This window comes from Carcharodon carcharias, chromosome 6, assembly GCF_017639515.1.
Source record: "Carcharodon carcharias isolate sCarCar2 chromosome 6, sCarCar2.pri, whole genome shotgun sequence".
NCBI classification, from domain to species: domain Eukaryota; kingdom Metazoa; phylum Chordata; class Chondrichthyes; order Lamniformes; family Lamnidae; genus Carcharodon; species Carcharodon carcharias.
Genome location: NC_054472.1, coordinates 193,389,729 through 193,414,855, shown reverse-complemented (window position 1 = coordinate 193,414,855; position 25,127 = coordinate 193,389,729). Strand labels below are relative to the sequence as shown.

At 55.5% G+C, this 25,127-nt stretch overlaps 1 protein-coding gene across 4 annotated transcripts in view; it reads right to left on the bottom strand.

The window, feature by feature from the left end:
* Window positions 1-25,127, bottom strand: part of LOC121279294 (nucleolar transcription factor 1-like) — a 164,309-nt gene that overhangs the window by 73,506 nt on the left and 65,676 nt on the right. For all 4 annotated transcript variants that reach the window (XM_041190432.1, XM_041190430.1, XM_041190431.1 and 1 more), the window contains 2 exons: window positions 24,469-24,612; window positions 17,761-17,940 (listed from right to left, as the gene is read on the bottom strand). In XM_041190432.1, coding sequence (XP_041046366.1) covers window positions 17,761-17,940; window positions 24,469-24,612 — 324 coding nt within the window. The remainder of the gene's footprint in view (window positions 1-17,760; window positions 17,941-24,468; window positions 24,613-25,127) is intronic.

Here is a 25,127-nt window from a genome sequence, read left to right as displayed (position 1 = left end):
GATCCCTCAGGGACGGAGCTGACCAGGGACGGAGCTGACTCAGGGACGGAGCTGAGTCAGGGACAGAGATCCCTCAGGGACAGAGATCCCTCAGGGACAGAGATCCCTCAGGGACAGAGCTGACTCAGGGACAGAGATCCCTCAGGGACAGAGATCCCTCAGGGACAGAGCTCTCTCAGGGACAGAGCTGACCAGGGACAGAGATCCCTCAGGGACAGAGATCCCTCAGGGACAGAGCTGACCAGGGACAGAGCTGACTCAGGGACAGAGCTGACTCAGGGACAGAGATCCCTCAGGGACAGAGATCCCTCAGGGACAGAGCTGACCAGGGACAGAGATCCCTCAGGGACAGAGCTGACCAGGGACATAGATCCCTCAGGGACAGAGCTGACCAGGGACAGAGCTGACTCAGGGACAGAGATCCCTCAGGGACAGAGATCCCTCAGGGACACAGCTGACTCAGGGACAGAGATCCCTCAGGGACAGAGCTCCCTCAGGGACAGAGATCCCTCAGGGACAGAGATCCCTCAGGGACAGAGCTCCCTCAGGGACAGAGATTCCTCAGGGACAGAGCTCCCTCAGGGACAGAGCTGACTCAGGGACTGAGATCCCTCAGGGACAGAGATCCCTCAGGGACAGAGATCCCTCAGGGACAGAGCTCCCTCAGGGACAGAGCTCCCTCAGGGACAGAGATCCCTCAGGGACAGAGATCCCTCAGGGACAGAGCTGACCAGGGACAGAGATCCCTCAGGGACAGAGATCCCTCAGGGACAGAGATCCCTCAGGGACAGAGCTGTCCAGGGACAGAGATCCCTCAGGGACAGAGCTGACTCAGGGACAGAGCTGACCAGGGACAGAGATCCCTCAGGGACAGAGATCCCTCAGGGACAGAGCTGACCAGGGACAGAGCTGACCAGGGACAGAGATCCCTCAGGGACAGAGCTGACTCAGGGACAGAGATCCCTCAGGGACAGAGATCACTCAGGGACAGAGATCCCTCAGGGACAGAGCTGACCAGGGACAGAGATCCCTCAGGGACAGAGATCCCTCAGGGACAGAGCTGACTCAGGGACAGTGATCCCTCAGGGACAGAGCTGACCAGGGACAGAGATCCCTCAGGGACAGAGCTGACCAGGGACAGAGCTCCCTCAGGGACAGAGATCCCTCAGGGACAGAGCTGACCAGGGACAGAGCTGACCAGGGACAGAGATCCCTCAGGGACAGAGATCCCTCAGGGACAGAGCTGACCAGGGACAGAGCTGACCAGGGACAGAGATCCCTCAGGGACGGAGATCCCTCAGGGACAGAGCTCCCTCAGGGACAGAGATCCCTCAGGGACAGAGCTCCCTCAGGGACAGAGCTGACCAGGGACAGAGCTGACCAGGGACAGAGATCCCTCAGGGACAGAGCTGACCAGGGACAGAGATCCCTCAGGGACAGAGATCCCTCAGGGACAGAGCTCCCTCAGGGACAGAGCTGACCAGGGACAGAGATCCCTCAGGGACAGAGCTGACCAGGGACAGAGATCCCTCAGGGACAGAGATCCCTCAGGGACGGAGCTGACCAGGGACGGAGCTGACTCAGGGACGGAGCTGACTCAGGGACAGAGATCCCTCAGGGACAGAGATCCCTCAGGGACAGAGCTGACCAGGGACAGAGCTGACCAGGGACAGAGATCCCTCAGGGACAGAGCTGACCAGGGACAGAGATCCCTCAGGGACAGAGATCCCTCAGGGACAGAGCTCCCTCAGGGACAGAGCTGACCAGGGACAGAGATCCCTCAGGGACAGAGCTGACCAGGGACAGAGATCCCTCAGGGACAGAGATCCCTCAGGGACGGAGCTGACCAGGGACGGAGCTGACTCAGGGACGGAGCTGAGTCAGGGACAGAGATCCCTCAGGGACAGAGATCCCTCAGGGACAGAGATCCCTCAGGGACAGAGCTGACTCAGGGACAGAGATCCCTCAGGGACAGAGATCCCTCAGGGACAGAGCTCCCTCAGGGACAGAGCTGACCAGGGACAGAGATCCCTCAGGGACAGAGATCCCTCAGGGACAGAGATCCCTCAGGGACAGAGCTGACCAGGGACAGAGCTGACTCAGGGACAGAGCTGACTCAGGGACAGAGATCCCTCAGGGACAGAGATCCCTCAGGGACAGAGCTGACCAGGGACAGAGATCCCTCAGGGACAGAGCTCCCTCAGGCACAGAGATCCCTCAGGGACAGAGATCCCTCAGGGACAGAGATCCCTCAGGGACAGAGCTCCCTCAGGGACAGAGCTGACCAGGGAGAGAGATCCCTCAGGGACAGAGATCCCACAGGGACAGAGCTGACCAGGGACAGAGCTGACTCAGGGACAGAGATCCCTCAGGGACAGAGCTCCCTCAGGGACGGAGCTGACTCAGGGACAGAGCTCCCTCAGGGACAGAGATCCCTCAGGGACAGAGCTGACCAGGGACAGAGCTGACCAGGGACAGAGCTGACCAGGGACAGAGCTCCCTCAGGGACAGAGATCCCTCAGGGACAGAGATCCCTCAGGGACAGAGCTCCCTCAGGGACAGAGCTCCCTCAGGGACAGAGATCCCTCAGGGACGGAGCTCCCTCAGGGACAGAGATCCCTCAGGGACAGAGCTGACCAGGGACAGAGATCCCTCAGGGACAGAGCTGACCAGGGACAGAGATCCCTCAGGGACAGAGCTGACCAGGGACAGAGCTGACCAGGGACAGAGATCCCTCAGGGACAGAGATCCCTCAGGGACAGAGATCCCTCAGGGACAGAGATCCCTCAGGGACAGAGCTGACCAGGGACAGAGATCCCTCAGGGACAGAGCTGACCAGGGACAGAGCTGACCAGGGACAGAGATCCCTCAGGGACAGAGATCCCTCAGGGACAGAGCTGACCAGGGACAGAGATCCCTCAGGGACAGAGCTCCCTCAGGGACAGAGATCCCTCAGGGACAGAGATCCCTCAGGGACAGAGCTGACTCAGGGACAGAGATCCCTCAGGGACAGAGCTGACCAGGGACAGAGATCCCTCAGGGACAGAGCTGACCAGGGACAGAGATCCCTCAGGGACAGAGATCCCTCAGGGACAGAGATCCCTCAGGGACAGAGCTGACCAGGGACAGAGATCCCTCAGGGACAGAGATCCCTCAGGGACAGAGCTGACTCAGGGACAGAGCTGACCAGGGACAGAGCTGACTCAGGGACAGAGATCCCTCAGGGACGGAGATCCCTCAGGGACAGAGCTGACTCAGGGACAGAGATCCCTCAGGGACAGAGCTGACCAGGGACAGAGATCCCTCAGGGACAGAGCTGACCAGGGACAGAGATCCCTCAGGGACAGAGATCCCTCAGGGACAGAGATCCCTCAGGGACAGAGCTGACCAGGGACAGAGATCCCTCAGGGACAGAGATCCCTCAGGGACAGAGCTGACTCAGGGACAGAGCTGACCAGGGACAGAGCTGACTCAGGGACAGAGATCCCTCAGGGACGGAGATCCCTCAGGGACAGAGCTGACTCAGGGACAGAGATCCCTCAGGGACAGAGATCCCTCAGGGACAGAGCTCCCTCTGGGACAGAGCTGACCAGGGACAGAGCTGACCAGGGACAGAGATCCCTCAGGGACAGAGCTGACCAGGGACAGAGATCCCTCAGGGACAGAGATCCCTCAGGGACAGAGCTCCCTCAGGGACAGAGCTGACCAGGGACAGAGATCCCTCAGGGACAGAGCTGACCAGGGACAGAGATCCCTCAGGGACAGAGATCCCTCAGGGACGGAGCTGACCAGGGACGGAGCTGACTCAGGGACGGAGCTGACTCAGGGACAGAGATCCCTCAGGGACAGAGATCCCTCAGGGACAGAGCTGACCAGGGACAGAGCTGACCAGGGACAGAGATCCCTCAGGGACAGAGCTGACCAGGGACAGAGATCCCTCAGGGACAGAGATCCCTCAGGGACAGAGCTCCCTCAGGGACAGAGCTGACCAGGGACAGAGATCCCTCAGGGACAGAGCTGACCAGGGACAGAGATCCCTCAGGGACAGAGATCCCTCAGGGACGGAGCTGACCAGGGACGGAGCTGACTCAGGGACGGAGCTGAGTCAGGGACAGAGATCCCTCAGGGACAGAGATCCCTCAGGGACAGAGATCCCTCAGGGACAGAGCTGACTCAGGGACAGAGATCCCTCAGGGACAGAGATCCCTCAGGGACAGAGCTCTCTCAGGGACAGAGCTGACCAGGGACAGAGATCCCTCAGGGACAGAGATCCCTCAGGGACAGAGCTGACCAGGGACAGAGCTGACTCAGGGACAGAGCTGACTCAGGGACAGAGATCCCTCAGGGACAGAGATCCCTCAGGGACAGAGCTGACCAGGGACAGAGATCCCTCAGGGACAGAGCTGACCAGGGACATAGATCCCTCAGGGACAGAGCTGACCAGGGACAGAGCTGACTCAGGGACAGAGATCCCTCAGGGACAGAGATCCCTCAGGGACACAGCTGACTCAGGGACAGAGATCCCTCAGGGACAGAGCTCCCTCAGGGACAGAGATCCCTCAGGGACAGAGATCCCTCAGGGTCAGAGCTCCCTCAGGGACAGAGATTCCTCAGGGACAGAGCTCCCTCAGGGACAGAGCTGACTCAGGGACTGAGATCCCTCAGGGACAGAGATCCCTCAGGGACAGAGATCCCTCAGGGACAGAGCTCCCTCAGGGACAGAGCTCCCTCAGGGACAGAGATCCCTCAGGGACAGAGATCCCTCAGGGACAGAGCTGACCAGGGACAGAGATCCCTCAGGGACAGAGATCCCTCAGGGACAGAGATCCCTCAGGGACAGAGCTGTCCAGGGACAGAGATCCCTCAGGGACAGAGCTGACTCAGGGACAGAGCTGACCAGGGACAGAGATCCCTCAGGGACAGAGATCCCTCAGGGACAGAGCTGACCAGGGACAGAGCTGACCAGGGACAGAGATCCCTCAGGGACAGAGCTGACTCAGGGACAGAGATCCCTCAGGGACAGAGATCACTCAGGGACAGAGATCCCTCAGGGACAGAGCTGACCAGGGACAGAGATCCCTCAGGGACAGAGATCCCTCAGGGACAGAGCTGACTCAGGGACAGAGATCCCTCAGGGACAGAGCTGACCAGGGACAGAGATCCCTCAGGGACAGAGCTGACCAGGGACAGAGCTCCCTCAGGGACAGAGATCCCTCAGGGACAGAGCTGACCAGGGACAGAGCTGACCAGGGACAGAGATCCCTCAGGGACAGAGATCCCTCAGGGACAGAGCTGACCAGGGACAGAGCTGACCAGGGACAGAGATCCCTCAGGGACGGAGATCCCTCAGGGACAGAGCTCCCTCAGGGACAGAGATCCCTCAGGGACAGAGATCCCTCAGGGACAGAGCTCCCTCAGGGACAGAGCTGACCAGGGACAGAGCTGACCAGGGACAGAGATCCCTCAGGGACAGAGCTGACCAGGGACAGAGATCCCTCAGGGACAGAGATCCCTCAGGGACAGAGCTCCCTCAGGGACAGAGCTGACCAGGGACAGAGATCCCTCAGGGACAGAGCTGACCAGGGACAGAGATCCCTCAGGGACAGAGATCCCTCAGGGACGGAGCTGACCAGGGACGGAGCTGACTCAGGGACGGAGCTGACTCAGGGACAGAGATCCCTCAGGGACAGAGATCCCTCAGGGACAGAGCTGACCAGGGACAGAGCTGACCAGGGACAGAGATCCCTCAGGGACAGAGCTGACCAGGGACAGAGATCCCTCAGGGACAGAGATCCCTCAGGGACAGAGCTCCCTCAGGGACAGAGCTGACCAGGGACAGAGATCCCTCAGGGACAGAGCTGACCAGGGACAGAGATCCCTCAGGGACAGAGATCCCTCAGGGACGGAGCTGACCAGGGACGGAGCTGACTCAGGGACGGAGCTGAGTCAGGGACAGAGATCCCTCAGGGACAGAGATCCCTCAGGGACAGAGATCCCTCAGGGACAGAGCTGACTCAGGGACAGAGATCCCTCAGGGACAGAGATCCCTCAGGGACAGAGCTCCCTCAGGGACAGAGCTGACCAGGGACAGAGATCCCTCAGGGACAGAGATCCCTCAGGGACAGAGATCCCTCAGGGACAGAGCTGACCAGGGACAGAGCTGACTCAGGGACAGAGCTGACTCAGGGACAGAGATCCCTCAGGGACAGAGCTGACCAGGGACAGAGATCCCTCAGGGACGGAGCTCCCTCAGGCACAGAGATCCCTCAGGGACAGAGATCCCTCAGGGACAGAGATCCCTCAGGGACAGAGCTCCCTCAGGGACAGAGCTGACCAGGGAGAGAGATCCCTCAGGGACAGAGATCCCTCAGGGACAGAGCTGACCAGGGACAGAGCTGACTCAGGGACAGAGATCCCTCAGGGACAGAGCTCCCTCAGGGACGGAGCTGACTCAGGGACAGAGCTCCCTCAGGGACAGAGATCCCTCAGGGACAGAGATCCCTCAGGGACAGAGCTGACCAGGGACAGAGCTGACCAGGGACAGAGCTCCCTCAGGGACAGAGATCCCTCAGGGACAGAGATCCCTCAGGGACAGAGCTCCCTCAGGGACAGAGCTCCCTCAGGGACAGAGATCCCTCAGGGACGGAGCTCCCTCAGGGACAGAGATCCCTCAGGGACAGAGCTGACCAGGGACAGAGATCCCTCAGGGACAGAGCTGACCAGGGACAGAGATCCCTCAGGGACAGAGCTGACCAGGGACAGAGCTGACCAGGGACAGAGATCCCTCAGGGACAGAGATCCCTCAGGGACAGAGATCCCTCAGGGACAGAGATCCCTCAGGGACAGAGCTGACCAGGGACAGAGATCCCTCAGGGACAGAGCTGACCAGGGACAGAGCTGACCAGGGACAGAGATCCCTCAGGGACAGAGATCCCTCAGGGACAGAGCTGACCAGGGACAGAGATCCCTCAGGGACAGAGCTCCCTCAGGGACAGAGATCCCTCAGGGACAGAGATCCCTCAGGGACAGAGCTGACTCAGGGACAGAGATCCCTCAGGGACAGAGCTGACCAGGGACAGAGATCCCTCAGGGACAGAGCTGACCAGGGACAGAGATCCCTCAGGGACAGAGATCCCTCAGGGACAGAGATCCCTCAGGGACAGAGCTGACCAGGGACAGAGATCCCTCAGGGACAGAGATCCCTCAGGGACAGAGCTGACTCAGGGACAGAGCTGACCAGGGACAGAGCTGACTCAGGGACAGAGATCCCTCAGGGACGGAGATCCCTCAGGGACAGAGCTGACTCAGGGACAGAGATCCCTCAGGGACAGAGCTGACTCAGGGACAGAGATCCCTCAGGGACAGAGATCCCTCAGGGACAGAGATCCCTCAGGGACAGAGCTCCCTCAGGGACAGAGATCCCTCAGGGACAGAGCTCCCTCAGGGACAGAGATCCCTCAGGGACAGAGATCCCTCAGGGACAGAGATACCTCAGGGACAGAGATCCCTCAGGGACAGAGATCCCTCAGGGACAGAGCTGACCAGGGACAGAGCTCCCTCAGGGACAGAGCTGACTCAGGGACAGAGATCCCTCAGGGACAGAGATCCCTCAGGGACAGAGATACCTCAGGGACGGAGCTCCCTCAGGGACAGAGATCCCTCAGGGACAGAGCTGACCAGGGACAGAGATCCCTCAGGGACAGAGCTGACCAGGGACAGAGATCCCTCAGGGACAGAGATCCCTCAGGGACAGAGCTGACCAGGGACAGAGCTCCCTCAGGGACAGAGCTGACCAGGGACAGAGATCCCTCAGGGACAGAGCTGACCAGGGACAGAGATCCCTCAGGGACAGAGGTCCCTCAGGGACAGAGCTGACTCAGGGACAGAGATCCCTCAGGGACAGAGATCCCTCAGGGACAGAGATCCCTCAGGGACAGAGCTGACCAGGGACAGAGATCCCTCAGGGACAGAGATCCCTCAGGGACAGAGCTGACCAGGGACAGAGATCCCTCAGGGACAGAGCTGACCAGGGACAGAGCTCCCTCAGGGACAGAGATCCCTCAGGGACAGAGCTGACCAGGGACAGAGCTGACCAGGGACAGAGACCCCTCAGGGACACAGATCCGTCAGGGACAGAGATCCCTCAGGGACAGAGCTCCCTCAGGGACAGAGATCCCTCAGGGACAGAGCTGAGCAGGGACAGAGCTGACCAGGGACAGAGATCCCTCAGGGACAGAGCTGACCAGGGACAGAGATCCCTCAGGGACAGAGATCCCTCAGGGACAGAGATCCCTCAGGGACAGAGCTGACCAGGGACAGAGATCCCTCAGGGACAGAGCTGACCAGGGACAGAGATCCCTCAGGGACAGAGATCCCTCAGGGACGGAGCTGACCAGGGACGGAGCTGACTCAGGGACGGAGCTGACTCAGGGACAGAGATCCCTCAGGGACAGAGATCCCTCAGGGACAGAGATCCCTCAGGGACAGAGCTGACTCAGGGACAGAGCTGACCAGGGACAGAGATCCCTCAGGGACAGAGATCCCTCAGGGACAGAGATCCCTCAGGGACAGAGCTGACCAGGGACAGAGCTGACTCAGGGACAGAGCTGACTCAGGGACAGAGATCCCTCAGGGACAGAGATCCCTCAGGGACAGAGATCCCTCAGGGACAGAGCTGACCAGGGACAGAGATCCCTCAGGGACAGAGCTGACCAGGGACAGAGATCCCTCAGGGACAGAGCTGACCAGGGACAGAGCTGACTCAGGGACAGAGTTGACTCAGGGACAGAGATCCCTCAGGGACAGAGATCCCTCAGGGACACAGCTGACTCAGGGACAGAGATCCCTCAGGGACAGAGCTCCCTCAGGGACAGAGATCCCTCAGGGACAGAGATCCCTCAGGGACAGAGCTCCCTCAGGGACAGAGATTCCTCAGGGACAGAGCTCCCTCAGGGACAGAGCTGAGTCAGGGACTGAGATCCCTCAGGGACAGAGATCCCTCAGGGACAGAGCTCCCTCAGGGACAGAGCTCCCTCAGGGACAGAGATCCCTCAGGGACAGAGATCCCTCAGGGACAGAGCTGACCAGGGACAGAGATCCCTCAGGGACAGAGATCCCTCAGGGACAGAGATCCCTCAGGGACAGAGCTGACCAGGGACAGAGATCCCTCAGGGACAGAGCTGACTCTGGGACAGAGCTGACCAGGGACAGAGATCCCTCAGGGACAGAGATCCCTCAGGGACAGAGCTGACCAGGGACAGAGCTGACCAGGGACAGAGATCCCTCAGGGACAGAGCTGACTCAGGGACAGAGATCCCTCAGGGACAGAGATCACTCAGGGACAGAGATCCCTCAGGGACAGAGCTGACCAGGGACAGAGATCCCTCAGGGACAGAGATCCCTCAGGGACAGAGCTGACTCAGGGACAGAGATCCCTCAGGGACAGAGATCCCTCAGGGACAGAGCTGACCAGGGACAGAGATCCCTCAGGGACAGAGCTGACCAGGGACAGAGCTCCCTCAGGGACAGAGATCCCTCAGGGACAGAGCTGACCAGGGACAGAGCTGACCAGGGACAGAGATCCCTCAGGGACAGAGATCCCTCAGGGACAGAGATCCCTCAGGGACAGAGCTGACCAGGGACAGAGCTGACCAGGGACAGAGATCCCTCAGGGACGGAGATCCCTCAGGGACAGAGCTCCCTCAGGGACAGAGATCCCTCAGGGACAGAGATCCCTCAGGGACAGAGCTCCCTCTGGGACAGAGCTGACCAGGGACAGAGCTGACCAGGGACAGAGATCCCTCAGGGACAGAGCTGACCAGGGACAGAGATCCCTCAGGGACAGAGATCCCTCAGGGACAGAGCTCCCTCAGGGACAGAGCTGACCAGGGACAGAGATCCCTCAGGGACAGAGCTGACCAGGGACAGAGATCCCTCAGGGACAGAGATCCCTCAGGGACGGAGCTGACCAGGGACGGAGCTGACTCAGGGACGGAGCTGACTCAGGGACAGAGATCCCTCAGGGACAGAGATCCCTCAGGGACAGAGCTGACCAGGGACAGAGCTGACCAGGGACAGAGATCCCTCAGGGACAGAGCTGACCAGGGACAGAGATCCCTCAGGGACAGAGATCCCTCAGGGACAGAGCTCCCTCAGGGACAGAGCTGACCAGGGACAGAGATCCCTCAGGGACAGAGCTGACCAGGGACAGAGATCCCTCAGGGACAGAGATCCCTCAGGGACGGAGCTGACCAGGGACGGAGCTGACTCAGGGACGGAGCTGAGTCAGGGACAGAGATCCCTCAGGGACAGAGATCCCTCAGGGACAGAGATCCCTCAGGGACAGAGCTGACTCAGGGACAGAGATCCCTCAGGGACAGAGATCCCTCAGGGACAGAGCTCTCTCAGGGACAGAGCTGACCAGGGACAGAGATCCCTCAGGGACAGAGATCCCTCAGGGACAGAGCTGACCAGGGACAGAGCTGACTCAGGGACAGAGCTGACTCAGGGACAGAGATCCCTCAGGGACAGAGATCCCTCAGGGACAGAGCTGACCAGGGACAGAGATCCCTCAGGGACAGAGCTGACCAGGGACATAGATCCCTCAGGGACAGAGCTGACCAGGGACAGAGCTGACTCAGGGACAGAGATCCCTCAGGGACAGAGATCCCTCAGGGACACAGCTGACTCAGGGACAGAGATCCCTCAGGGACAGAGCTCCCTCAGGGACAGAGATCCCTCAGGGACAGAGATCCCTCAGGGACAGAGCTCCCTCAGGGACAGAGATTCCTCAGGGACAGAGCTCCCTCAGGGACAGAGCTGACTCAGGGACTGAGATCCCTCAGGGACAGAGATCCCTCAGGGACAGAGATCCCTCAGGGACAGAGCTCCCTCAGGGACAGAGCTCCCTCAGGGACAGAGATCCCTCAGGGACAGAGATCCCTCAGGGACAGAGCTGACCAGGGACAGAGATCCCTCAGGGACAGAGATCCCTCAGGGACAGAGATCCCTCAGGGACAGAGCTGTCCAGGGACAGAGATCCCTCAGGGACAGAGCTGACTCAGGGACAGAGCTGACCAGGGACAGAGATCCCTCAGGGACAGAGATCCCTCAGGGACAGAGCTGACCAGGGACAGAGCTGACCAGGGACAGAGATCCCTCAGGGACAGAGCTGACTCAGGGACAGAGATCCCTCAGGGACAGAGATCACTCAGGGACAGAGATCCCTCAGGGACAGAGCTGACCAGGGACAGAGATCCCTCAGGGACAGAGATCCCTCAGGGACAGAGCTGACTCAGGGACAGAGATCCCTCAGGGACAGAGCTGACCAGGGACAGAGATCCCTCAGGGACAGAGCTGACCAGGGACAGAGCTCCCTCAGGGACAGAGATCCCTCAGGGACAGAGCTGACCAGGGACAGAGCTGACCAGGGACAGAGATCCCTCAGGGACAGAGATCCCTCAGGGACAGAGCTGACCAGGGACAGAGCTGACCAGGGACAGAGATCCCTCAGGGACGGAGATCCCTCAGGGACAGAGCTCCCTCAGGGACAGAGATCCCTCAGGGACAGAGATCCCTCAGGGACAGAGCTCCCTCAGGGACAGAGCTGACCAGGGACAGAGCTGACCAGGGACAGAGATCCCTCAGGGACAGAGCTGACCAGGGACAGAGATCCCTCAGGGACAGAGATCCCTCAGGGACAGAGCTCCCTCAGGGACAGAGCTGACCAGGGACAGAGATCCCTCAGGGACAGAGCTGACCAGGGACAGAGATCCCTCAGGGACAGAGATCCCTCAGGGACGGAGCTGACCAGGGACGGAGCTGACTCAGGGACGGAGCTGACTCAGGGACAGAGATCCCTCAGGGACAGAGATCCCTCAGGGACAGAGCTGACCAGGGACAGAGCTGACCAGGGACAGAGATCCCTCAGGGACAGAGCTGACCAGGGACAGAGATCCCTCAGGGACAGAGATCCCTCAGGGACAGAGCTCCCTCAGGGACAGAGCTGACCAGGGACAGAGATCCCTCAGGGACAGAGCTGACCAGGGACAGAGATCCCTCAGGGACAGAGATCCCTCAGGGACGGAGCTGACCAGGGACGGAGCTGACTCAGGGACGGAGCTGAGTCAGGGACAGAGATCCCTCAGGGACAGAGATCCCTCAGGGACAGAGATCCCTCAGGGACAGAGATCCCTCAGGGACAGAGCTGACTCAGGGACAGAGATCCCTCAGGGACAGAGATCCCTCAGGGACAGAGCTCCCTCAGGGACAGAGCTGACCAGGGACAGAGATCCCTCAGGGACAGAGATCCCTCAGGGACAGAGATCCCTCAGGGACAGAGCTGACCAGGGACAGAGCTGACTCAGGGACAGAGCTGACTCAGGGACAGAGATCCCTCAGGGACAGAGATCCCTCAGGGACAGAGCTGACCAGGGACAGAGATCCCTCAGGGACAGAGCTGACCAGGGACATAGATCCCTCAGGGACAGAGCTGACCAGGGACAGAGCTGACTCAGGGACAGAGATCCCTCAGGGACAGAGATCCCTCAGGGACAGAGATCCCTCAGGGACAGAGCTGACCAGGGACAGAGCTGACTCAGGGACAGAGTTGACTCAGGGACAGAGATCCCTCAGGGACAGAGATCCCTCAGGGACACAGCTGACTCAGGGACAGAGATCCCTCAGGGACAGAGCTCCCTCAGGGACAGAGATCCCTCAGGGACAGAGATCCCTCAGGGACAGAGATCCCTCAGGGACAGAGCTGACCAGGGACAGAGCTGACTCAGGGACTGAGATCCCTCAGGGACAGAGATCCCTCAGGGACAGAGATCCCTCAGGGACAGAGCTCCCTCAGGGACAGAGATCCCTCAGGGACAGAGATCCCTCAGGGACAGAGCTGACTCAGGGACTGAGATCCCTCAGGGACAGAGCTCCCTCAGGGACAGAGATCCCTCAGGGACAGAGATCCCTCAGGGACAGAGATCCCTCAGGGACAGAGCTCCCTCAGGGACAGAGATCCCTCAGGGACAGAGATCCCTCAGGGACAGAGCTGACCAGGGACAGTGATCCCTCAGGGACAGAGATCCCTCAGGGACAGAGCTCCCTCAGGGACAGAGATCCCTCAGGGACAGAGATCCCTCAGGGACAGAGATCCCTCAGGGACAGAGCTGACCAGGGACAGAGCTGACCAGGGACAGAGCTGACCAGGGACAGAGATCCCTCAGGGACAGAGATCCCTCAGGGACAGAGATCCCTCAGGGACAGAGCTCCCTCAGGGACAGGGATCCCTCAGGGACAGAGATCCCTCAGGGACAGAGATCCCTCAGGGACAGAGATCCCTCAGGGACAGAGCTGACCAGGGACAGTGATCCCTCAGGGACAGAGCTGACCAGGGAGAGAGCTCCCTCAGGGACAGAGATCCCTCAGGGACAGAGCTCCCTCAGGGACAGAGATCCCTCAGGGACAGAGATCCCTCAGGGACAGAGCTGACCAGGGACAGAGCTGACCAGGGACAGAGCTGACCAGGGACAGAGATCCCTCAGGGACAGAGATCCCTCAGGGACAGAGATCCCTCAGGGACAGAGATCCCTCAGGGACAGAGCTCCCTCAGGGACAGAGATCCCTCAGGGACAGAGATCCCTCAGGGACAGAGCTCCCTCAGGGACAGAGATCCCTCAGGGACAGAGATCCCTCAGGGACAGAGATCCCTCAGGGACAGAGCTCCCTCAGGGACAGAGCTGACTTAGGGACAGAGATCCCTCAGGGACAGAGATCCCTCAGGGACAGAGATCCCTCAGGGACAGAGATCCCTCAGGGACAGAGATCCCTCAGGGACAGAGCTCCCTCAGGGACAGAGATCCCTCAGGGACAGAGCTGACTCAGGGACAGAGATCCCTCAGGGACGGAGATCCCTCAGGGACAGAGCTCCCTCAGGGACAGAGATCCCTCAGGGACAGAGCTGACCAGGGACAGAGCTGACCAGGGACAGAGCTGACCAGGGACAGAGCTGACTCAGGGACAGAGATCCCTCAGGGACAGAGATCCCTCAGGGACAGAGCTCCCTCAGGGACAGAGATCCCTCAGGGACAGAGATCCCTCAGGGACAGAGCTGACCAGGGACAGAGCTGACTCAGGGACAGAGATCCCTCAGGGACAGAGCTCCCTCAGGGACAGAGCTGACTCAGGGACAGAGATCCCTCAGGGACAGAGATCCCTCAGGGACAGAGCTGACTCAGGGACAGAGATCCCTCAGGGACGGAGATCCCTCAGGGACAGAGCTCCCTCAGGGACAGAGATCCCTCAGGGACAGAGCTGACCAGGGACAGAGCTGACCAGGGACAGAGCTGACCAGGGACAGAGCTGACTCAGGGACAGAGATCCCTCAGGGACAGAGATCCCTCAGGGACAGAGCTCCCTCAGGGACAGAGATCCCTCAGGGACGGAGATCCCTCAGGGACAGAGCTGACCAGGGACAGAGCTGACTCAGGGACAGAGATCCCTCAGGGACAGAGCTGACCAGGGACAGAGCTCCCTCAGGGACAGAGATCCCTCAGGGACAGAGATCCCTCAGGGACAGAGATCCCTCAGGGACAGAGCTGACCAGGGACAGAGCTGACTCAGGGACAGAGATCCCTCAGGGACAGAGCTGACCAGGGACAGAGCTCCCTCAGGGACAGAGATCCCTCAGGGACGGAGCTCCCTCAGGGACAGAGATCCCTCAGGGACAGAGCTCCCTCAGGGACAGAGATCCCTCAGGGACAGAGCTGACTCAGGGACAGAGATCCCTCAGGGACGGAGATCCCTCAGGGACAGAGCTGACCAGGGACAGAGCTGACCAGGGACAGAGCTGACCAGGGACAGAGCTGACTCAGGGACAGAGATCCCTCAGGGACAGAGATCCCTCAGGGACAGAGCTCCCTCAGGGACAGAGATCCCTCAGGGACAGAGATCCCTCAGGGACAGAGCTGACCAGGGACAGAGCTGACTCAGGGACAGAGATCCCTCAGGGACAGAGCTCCCTCAGGGACAGAGCTGACTCAGGGACAGAGATCCCTCAGGGACAGAGATCCCTCAGGGACAGAGCTGACTCAGGGACAGAGATCCCTCAGGGACTGAGATCCCTCAGGGACAGAGCTCCCTCAGGGACAGAGATCCCTCAGGGACAGAGCTGACCAGGGACAGAGCTGACCAGGGACAGAGCTGACCAGGGACAGAGCTGACTCAGGGACAGAGATCCCTCAGGGACAGAGATCCCTCAGGGACAGAGCTCCCTCAGGGACAGAGATCCCTCAGGGACGGAGATCCCTCAGGGACAGAGCTGACCAGGGACAGAGCTGACTCAGGGACAGAGATCCCTCAGGGACAGAGCTGACCAGGGACAGAGCTCCCTCAGGGACAGAGATCCCTCAGGGACAGAGATCCCTCAGGGACAGAGCTGACCAGGGACAGAGCTGACTCAGGGACAGAGATCCCTCAGGGACAGAGCTGACCAGGGACAGAGCTCCCTCAGGGACAGAGATCCCTCAGGGACAGAGATCCCTCAGGGACAGAGCTGACCAGGGACAGAGATCCCTCAGGGACAGAGCTCCCTCAGGGACAGAGATCCCTCAGGGACAGAGATCCCTCAGGGACAGAGCTGACCAGGGACAGAGCTGACCAGGGACAGAGCTGACCAGGGACAGAACTGACTCAGGGACAGAGATCCCTCAGGGACGGAGCTCCCTCAGGGACAGAGATCCCTCAGGGAGCTGAGGTTATGAAAAATTAAAAATAAAGAATTTTAAAATGGTAAAAAAACAATCATGTCCCCTCATGTGTCTCTGTCATGAGCAGGAACATGTTAGAAATTATGAGGAAAATTTTTCTCTTTTTATTTAAATGACAGATTGAAACCTCTTCCCACCCGTGGATGAAGTTCTGCAAAAATTGCAAAGCTCACTTGGCCTTTTCGCCTGCCCGCCAACTGTTAGGTTGGATAGACAGTGAAAATTTTAATTCAATTAGATTTGTAATGGCCTTAATAGGCCTGTTAATTATCAGCGGGAGCACTGCCAACACCCACACACGCCCGCTGACCGAAATATCGTGCGAGTGCGCGACCACATCAGGACTCTCACTCAACACGCATCATTTTACAGGAAATTCTGCCCATTGTGTGCAAGAGCATGCCTGTCTCTCCTTGTTTGTTTCTGTCTGTGTACCTGCATCTCCTCATGTCAGTGCTTGTGTGTCAGCATCTGAGAGCCTGTATGTGCAGGCCTGCAAATCTGCATGTGTATACCCACGTGTGCATGTCTGCGTGTGCACACCTGCGTGTGTCTGCATGTGCGTGTGCTCACCTTTCTTTAAATTTATTCACTCATGGTGTGTGGGTGTCACTGGCTAGCCCAGCGTTCATTGCCCATCCCTAATTGCCCTTGTTCTGGGGGCATTTTAAGAGTCAACCACATTGCTGTGGGTCTGGAGTCACATGTAGGCCAGACCAGGTAAGGACAGCAGATTTCCTTCCCTAAAGGACATTAGCGAACGAGATGGGTTTTTACAACAATCGACAATGGTTTCATGGTCGTTATCATCAAACTTTTAATTCCAGGTTTTTATTGAGTTAAAGTTTCAACATCTGCTGTGAAAATTACAAAAACAGAATTACCTGGAAAAACTCAGCAGGTCTGGCAGCATCGGCGGAGAAGAAAAGAGTTGACGTTTCGAGTCCTCATGACCCTTCGACAGAACTATGAACATTACCCTGGGTCTCTGGAATGCAATTCTGTGCGTCTGCATTTCTGCACATACGTTTGTGTTTGAGTGCTGGCTGCTCATGTGTGGCTGTTTGTGGGTGCGTGTCTGTGTTTGCACATGCCTGCAAGTGTGTGTCTGTATCTGTGCATGCCTGTCTGCATCTGTGTATGCACTTCTCTGTCTCTGGATGTGGGGGATGTTTGTGTGTGCGTGTCTGTGTCTGTGTCTGTCTCTGTGTGTGCATTTCTCTGCCTGTGTCTGTGGGTTCATGTCTGCAGCTGCTTGTACGTTTGTGTATCTGTGAATGCATGTCTGTAGGTGTGTGTCTGCTGGTGTGTGTGTCTGCTAGTGTATGTATCTGTGCCAGCATGTCTGCAAGTGCATGTGTGTATATGTGTCTACATGTGCGTGTCTGCGTGTGCATGTCTGCTTTTCTGCATTTGTCTATATTACTTTGCACTATAAGTATGAACAGAAGAATCTATATCTGAAAGATGAAGGGAAGCTCCTACAGACACAAGCTTTGGAATATATTATAACAGCTGAATATAGAAGATGAGAAATGCAGGGTCAAGTTCTTGTGCAGTTAGAGAAGGCTGTGTTACAAAACCAACAGTCAGACTCCTTCATTGAAAACCAGGTGTTTATTCCTCGTCACCAAGGCTCCTTAGACAACACCTTCCAAACCCACAACCACTACCATCTAGAAGGACAAGGGCAGCAGATAGATGGAAACACGGCCACCTGGAAGTTCCCCTCCAAGTCACTCACCATCCTGACTTGGAAATATATCGCCGTTCCTTCACTGTCACTGGGTCAAAATCCTGTAACTCCCTCCCTAACAGCACTGTGGGTTTACCTACACCACATGGACTGCAGCAATTCAAAAAGGCAGCTCACCACCACCTTCTCAAGGGCAACTAGGGATGGGTAATAAATGCTGGCCCAGCCAGCGACACCCACATCCCAATAAACAGAACTGTAACAATGAATAAAAGCTGCTCTATTCGGCTGGTCACCTACCCGGTGTTTTGCCGTGTAATCACCGATCACTGTTTGCTCCCACATCTTCTCTGCAGTTTTGGGACTCTCAGGCCACTTCCCTTTCCTTGTAGCTCCACCATCCTTCTTCTCCTTCAGGAAGTTCTGCATCTTTTGCTCGTATTCTGCCTTCAAGGCTCTTTCCATTTTCTTGTACTTTTCCTGGCAAAAGGCAAAATGAAGAGATCAGATATTCAGTGACCAAGCATGGAATATACAGCAGAGCTCCCCGCACAATCACCCCTCTCTCCCTGCTCTCCCTCCCTCCGCACACTAACCTCTTCCCACTCACCTGCCCGTCCCCCACACTCACTCCTCTGTCCCCACCATCCCTCTCTCCAAACACCATCGGCCCAACCACCTTCAGCTGCTTCATCAATGACCTTCTTTCCATCATAAGGTCAGAAGTGGAGATGTTCACTGATGATTGCAAAATGTTCAGCACCATTTGCGACTCCTCAGATACTGAAGCAGTCCATGTCCAAATGCAGCAAGACCTGGACAATATCCAGGCTTGGGCTGACAAGTGGCAAGTAACATTCACACCACACAAGTGTCAGGCAATGACCATCTCCAACAAGAGAAAATCTAACCATCTCCCCCTGATGTTCAATGGCATTAGCATCACTGAATTCCCCACTATCAACATCCTGGGGGTTACCATTGACCAGAAACTGAACTGAACTAGCCATATAAATACTGTGGCTACAAGAGCAGGTCAGAGGCTAGGAATCCTGTGGTGAGTAACTCACCTCCTGACTCCCCAAAGCCTGTCCACCATTTACAAGGCACAAGTCAGGAGTGTGATGGAATACTCCCCACTTGCCTGGATGAGTGCAGCTCCCACAACACTCAAGAAGCTAGACACCCTCTAGGACAAAGCAGCCCGCTTGATTTGCACCACATCCACAAACATTCACTCCCTCCGTCACCGATGCACAGTAGCAGCAGTGTGTACCATCTACAAGATGCACTGCAGGAACTCATCAAGACTCCTTAGACAGCACCTTCCAAACCCACAACCACTACCATCTAGAAGGACAAGGGCAGCAGATAGATGGGAACACCACCACCTGGAAGTTCCCCTCCAAGCCACTCACCATCCTGACATGGAAATATATCGCCGTTCCTTCACTGTCGCGGTGTCAAAATCCTGGAACTCCCTCCCTAACAGCACAGTGGGTGTGCCTACACCACATGGACTGCAGTGGTTCAAGAAGGCAGCTCACCACCACCTTCTCAAGGGCAACTAGGGGTTGGCAATAAATGCTGGTCCAGCCAGTGAAGCCCACATCCTATGAATGAACAAACAACACTAACCCCATCCCACTCATCCGTCTGCCCCCACACTCACTCCTCTCTTACCCATACTCACTCCCAATCTCTCCCCACACCCAGCCCCCTTCTCCACACCCACACTCCCTCTACCCTCACTCAGCCCCCCTCTCCACACACAGCTCCCCTCACCATACTCTCTCTTCCCATATCCCCTCCCCAAACTCAGTATCCTGTCTACACACCCACACCCTTTCCCCACACCCATTCCCCTTCCCCACACTCAGCCCCCCTTTCCCACATCCAACCCTCCTCCCAACACTAAGCACACACTCACACCCTCTCTCTCCACACTCAGTCCATAAGACCATAAGACAGAGCAGAAGTAGGCCATTCAGCCTAGGAGTCTGCTCCGGCTTTCAGTGAGATAATGGCTGATCTGATAATCCTTAACTCCACTTTCCCGCCTTTTCCCCATGGCCTTTGTTCCCCTCATTGATTAAAAATCTGTCTGTCTCAGCCTTGAACATACTTAATGACCCAGCCTCTACAGCCCTCTGTGGTAAAGAATCCCACAGATTCACTACCCTCTGAGAGAAAAAAATTCCTCCTCATCTGTTTTAAATGAGTGACTGAGAGTATGCCCTCTGGTCTTAGACTCTCCCACAAGGGGTAACAACCTCTCAGCATCTTCCCTGTCAAGCCCCCTAAGAATCTTATATCTTTCAATAAGGTCGCCTCTCATTTTCTAAACTCCAATGAGTACAGGCCCAACCTACTCAACCTCTCCTCATAAAAAAATCCCTCCATACCCGGGATCAACCTAGTGAACCTTCTCTGGGCTGCCTCCAATGCCAGTATATCTTTCCTTAGATAAGGGGACCAAAACTGTTCTCAGTATTCTAGGTGTGGCCTAACTAGTGCCTTGTATAGTTTTAGCAAGACTTCCCTATTTTTATACTCCATTCCCTTTGAAATAAAGGCCAACATTCCATTTGCCTTCCCTATTACCTGCTGAACTTGTAAGTTAGCTTTTTGAGATTCATGTGCAAGGACGCCCAAATCCCTCTGTGCTGCAGCTTTCTGCAGTCTTTCTCCATTTAAATAATATTCAGCTCCTCTATTCTTCCTGCCAAGGTACATAACCACACATTTTCTCACACTATTGTCCATCTGCCAAGTTTTTGCCCACTCATTTAACCTGTCTATATCCCTCTGTAGACTCTTTGTGTCATCCTCATCACTTGTCTTCCCAGCTATTTTTGTGTCATCCCCAAACTTGGCGATAGTACATTCACTTCCCTCATCCAAGTCATTCATATATATTGTAAATAACTGAGGCCCCAGCACTGATCCCTGTGGCACTCCACTAGTTACAGGTTGTCCGTAACCCACCCTCCCATATCCCAACTCTCTGTCTTCTATTTGTTAGCCAATCCTCTGTCCATGCTAATATACTACCCCAACACCATGGGCTCTTATCTTATTAAGTAGCCTTATGTGCGGTACCTTATCGAACGCCTTTTGGAAATCCAAATATATTACATCTACTGGTTCCCCTTTATCTATCCTGCTTGTCACCTCCTCAAAGAATTCTAATAACTTTGTCAGGCATGATTTCCCCTTCATAAAGCCATTCTGAATCTGTTTGATTAGATTATGTATTTCTAAACGCTCTGCTATTACATCCTTTATAATAGACTCTAACATTTTCCCAATGTCAGATGTTAAGCTAACTGGCCTATAGTTACCTGTTTTTTGTCTCCCTCCCTTTTTGAATAAGGGTGTTACATTGACGGTTTTCCAATCCTCTGGGATTTTTCCAGAATCTAAATCCTCCTCTCCCCACACTCAGTACCCCCTCCCCAATTTTCACCCTCAACTGATTTCTCCAGACTTGCCTACCCCTCAAGTTGGCCGATGTGTTGGAGGGCTGTAGGGAGACAAAGCAATGTGTGTATGTGGAGGGGGGTGGGGGAGCTGCAGGGGTGACAGTGAATCAGGGAGGAGCCTGGGAGATGCTGAAGGAACATTCCCAATAGCCCAATGGGATCTTGGTCACACGGTCCTTGTCCAAACAGATGTGAATGGGTCAGACTGCTCTCAGGTATTGAAGCACATCTCGGAGAGACAGTAGTGTCGTGGTATTGTCACAAGATTAGCAATCCAGGAGCCCAGGCGATTCTCTAGGGACACGGGTTCAAATCCCATCATGGCAGCTGGTGGAATTTAAATTCAATGAATAAATCAGGAATTGAAAGCTCGCCTCAGTCATGGTGACCATGAGACTATCATCGATTGTTGTAAAAACCCACCTGGTTCACTAATGCCCCTTCAGGGAAGGAAATCTGCCAACCTCTCCTGGTCTGGGCTACATTTGACTCCAGACCCTAGCAGTGTGGTTGGCTCTTAATTGCCCTCTGAAATGGCCTAGCAAGCCACTCCATTCTAGGGCAATTAGGGGTGGGCAGCAGATGCTGGTCCTCCCAGTGACACCCACATGCCATAAAGTGAAACGGGGGTAGACAGAGGCCACACTGCAGCAGGAACCACTGGGAGTTCTATCTGTCACCCACTGTGGGTTAAAACACAGTTAATGAGAACAATTCTGAAAGCCACAAAGAGACTTGCAGGTCAGGGTGAAGTGCAGTAGCATATATCACATTCCAAACTCTCTAACCTCAAACCCACATTTCAAAATCTTCAGCTGAGGATTTACAGACTGGCAATTGAGTTCAGGAGAGAAAGGGAGAGGAGTTAGAGAGTGTGACTGGAGAGAGAGAGACACACAGAGAGGGATTAGCGAGTGTGATTGGAAAGAGAGAGGGATGGAGTGTGATTGGAGAGAGAGAAACAAAGAGAGGGGTTAGAGAGTGTGATTGGAAAGAGAGAGAGACAGAGAGAGAGGAATAGAGTGTGTAATTGGAGAGAGAGAGACAGAAAGAGGGGTTAGAGAGTGTGATTGGAGAGAGAGAGGGATAGAGAGTGTGATTAGAGAAAGAGAGAGGGATAGAAAGTGTGATTGGAAAGAGAGAAAGATACAGAGTGTGATTGAAGAGAGAGATTAGAGTGTGTGATTGGAGAGACAGAGACAGAAAGAGGGGTTATATAGTGTGACTGGAAAGAGAGTGATTAGAGAGAGAGGGATAGAGAGAGGGACAGGGAGTGTGATTGAAGAGAGACAGAGAGAAAGATTAGAATGTGTGATTGGAGAGAGAGAGAGATAGAAAGAGGGGTCAGAGAGTGTAATTTGAGAGAGAGAGGGACCAGAGAGTGTGATTGTAGAGAGACAGAGAGAGATTGGAATGTGTGATTGGAGAGAGCGATAGAAAGAGGGGTTAGAGAGTATAATTAGAGAGAGAGAGAGGGATAGAGAGTGTGATTGGAGAGAGACAGACAGAGAGAGGGACTATAGGTGTGATTGGAGAGAGAGAGAGAAAGAGTGAGAGGAAGGGATAGAAAGTGTGATTGGATACAGAGAGAGAGAAGAATTAGAGAGCGTGTCTAGAGAGAGAGAGACAGAGAAAGGGGTTAGAGAGTGATTGGAGAGAAATAGACAGAGTGGGATAGATAGTGTGATTGGAGAAAGAGACAGAGAGGTTAGAGAATGTGATTGAAAAGAGAGAGACAGAGAGAGGGGATAGAGAGTGTGATTGGAGAGAGAAACAGAGACAGAGATGGGTTAGAGAGTGAATTTGGAGAGGGAGGAAAGAGAGTGTGATTAGTGACAGACAGGGAGAGAGGGATTAGAGAGTGTGACTGGAGAGAGAGAGACAGAGAGAGAGAAGTTACAGAGTTTGATTGCAGACATCGTGGTTAGAGGGTATGATTGGAGAGAGAGAGAGAGGGAGAGTGCTTAGAGATTGTGATTGGAGAGAACGTAACTAGTAGAGCTGATGAGGGGGAGCCAGTGGATGTGGTTTATTTGGACCTTCAGAAGGCTTTCGACAAAGTCCCACATAAGAGATTAGCGTGTAAAATTAAAGACATGGGATTGGGGGTAGTGTATTGAGATGGATAGAAAACTGGTTGGCAGATTGGAAACAAAGAGTAGGAATGAATGGGTCTTTTTCCGAATGGCAGGCAGTGACTAGTGGGGTACTGCAGGGATCGGTGCTGGGACCCCAGTTATTCACAATATATATTAATGATTTAGATGAGGGAATTAAATGTAATATCTCCAAATTTGAAGATGACACAAAGCTGGGTGGGAGGGTGAGTGTGAGGAGGATGCAGAGATGCTTCAATGTGATTTGGACAAGCTGAGTGAGTGAGTAAATGCATGGTAGATGCAGTATAATGTAGATAAATGTGAGGTTATCCACTTTGGTAGCAAAAACAGGAAGGCAGATTATTATCTGAATGGCCATAAATTGAGAGAGGGGAATGTGCAACGAGACCTGGGTGTCCTTGTACACCAGTCGCTGAACGTAAGCATGCAGGTGCAGCAGGCGGTAAAGAAGGCAAATCGGGTACAGGAACAGGGATGTCTTGCTGCAATTATACAGGGCCTTGGTGAGACCACACCTGGAATATTGTGTGCAGTTTTGGTCTCCTTATCTGAGGAAGGATGTTCTTGCTATAGAGGGAGTGCAGCGAAGGTTTACCTGACTGATTCCTGGGATGGCGGGACTGACATATGAGGAGAGATTGAGTCAGTTAGGATTATATTTGCTGGAGTTCAGAAGAATGAGGGGAGATCTCACAGAAACCTATAAAATTCTAACAGGACTAGACAGGGTAGATGCAGGAAGGATGTTCCCGATGGTGGAGGAGTCCAGAACCAGGGATCACAGTCTGAGGATATGGGGTAGACCATTTAGGACTGAGATGAGGAGAAATTTCTTCACCCAGACAGTGGTGAGTCTGTGGAATTCACTACCACAGAAAGTAGTTGAGACCAAAACATTGTATGTTTTCAAGAAGGCGTTAGATATAGCTCTTGGGGTGAAAGAGATCAAAGGATATGGGGAGAAAGCGGGAGCAGGGTATTGAGTTGGATGATCAGTCATGATCATAATGAATGGTGGAGCAGGCTCGAAGGGCCGAATGGCCTACTCCTGTTCCTAGTTTCTATGTTTCTATGAGAGAGAGAGAGAGAGAGAGAGTAAGAGAGTGAGACAGAGAGAGGGGTTAGAGAGTGTGATTGGGGATAGAGAAGGATTTGAGAGTGTGATTGAAGAGAGAGACAGACAGAGAGAAGGGTTAGAGGAGGTGATCGTAGACAGACAGAGGAGTTGCGGTGATCAGAGATAAAGAGAGGGGAGTCTTGGGGTGATCAGAAGCAGAGAGAGACGTTAGAGAGGTTGATCAGACACAGGGGTATCATTCAGAGAGATGCGGGAAACAGGAGAGTTAGAGAGTGAGGCAGTACATACTCAGCCTCCCTCTCCATCATTGGGCCAACCTCCCTACCCTCTTCCTCTCTGACAACTCGTTCCACATCCTGGCCAGCTGGCGGGTCAGCTCACTCTCTGTTAGATTCCGATTGTCCTTTCTTTTCTCCTGGAAGAAGAGGAACATGGCGGAGATGGGCTGCTGTGGTCTCTCGGGAACGCTCTGAAAGAGGAGAGAAAGGATTCATGAAATTATAAGGGTGCACAACTCATTATGTGCAGCTTTCAAAATACAATGCAGGCGGCTAACAAGTTAACTGGACTCAGTGGGGTTGAGCTACAGATCAGCCATGATCGAAGTGAACAGAGGGACCGACTCCAAGGGCCTGATCGGCCTCTTCCGACTCATATCAATCAGTACCCTCTCTTCCTTAGTAATCTTCACTCCACCCTCTCCATTATACACTGACTCTCACTGGGGTACAGGTCCCACACACACTGACTCTCACTGGGGTACGGGTCCCACACACACTGACTCTCACTGGGGTTTCGGGTCACACACACACTGACCCTCACTGGGGTACAGGTCCCACACACACTGACTCTCATTGGGGTATGGGTCCCACACACACTGACTCTCACTGGGGCACAGGTCCCACACACACTGACTCTCACTGGGGTATGGGTTCCACACACACTGATTCTCACTGGGATACAGGTCCCACACACACTGACTCT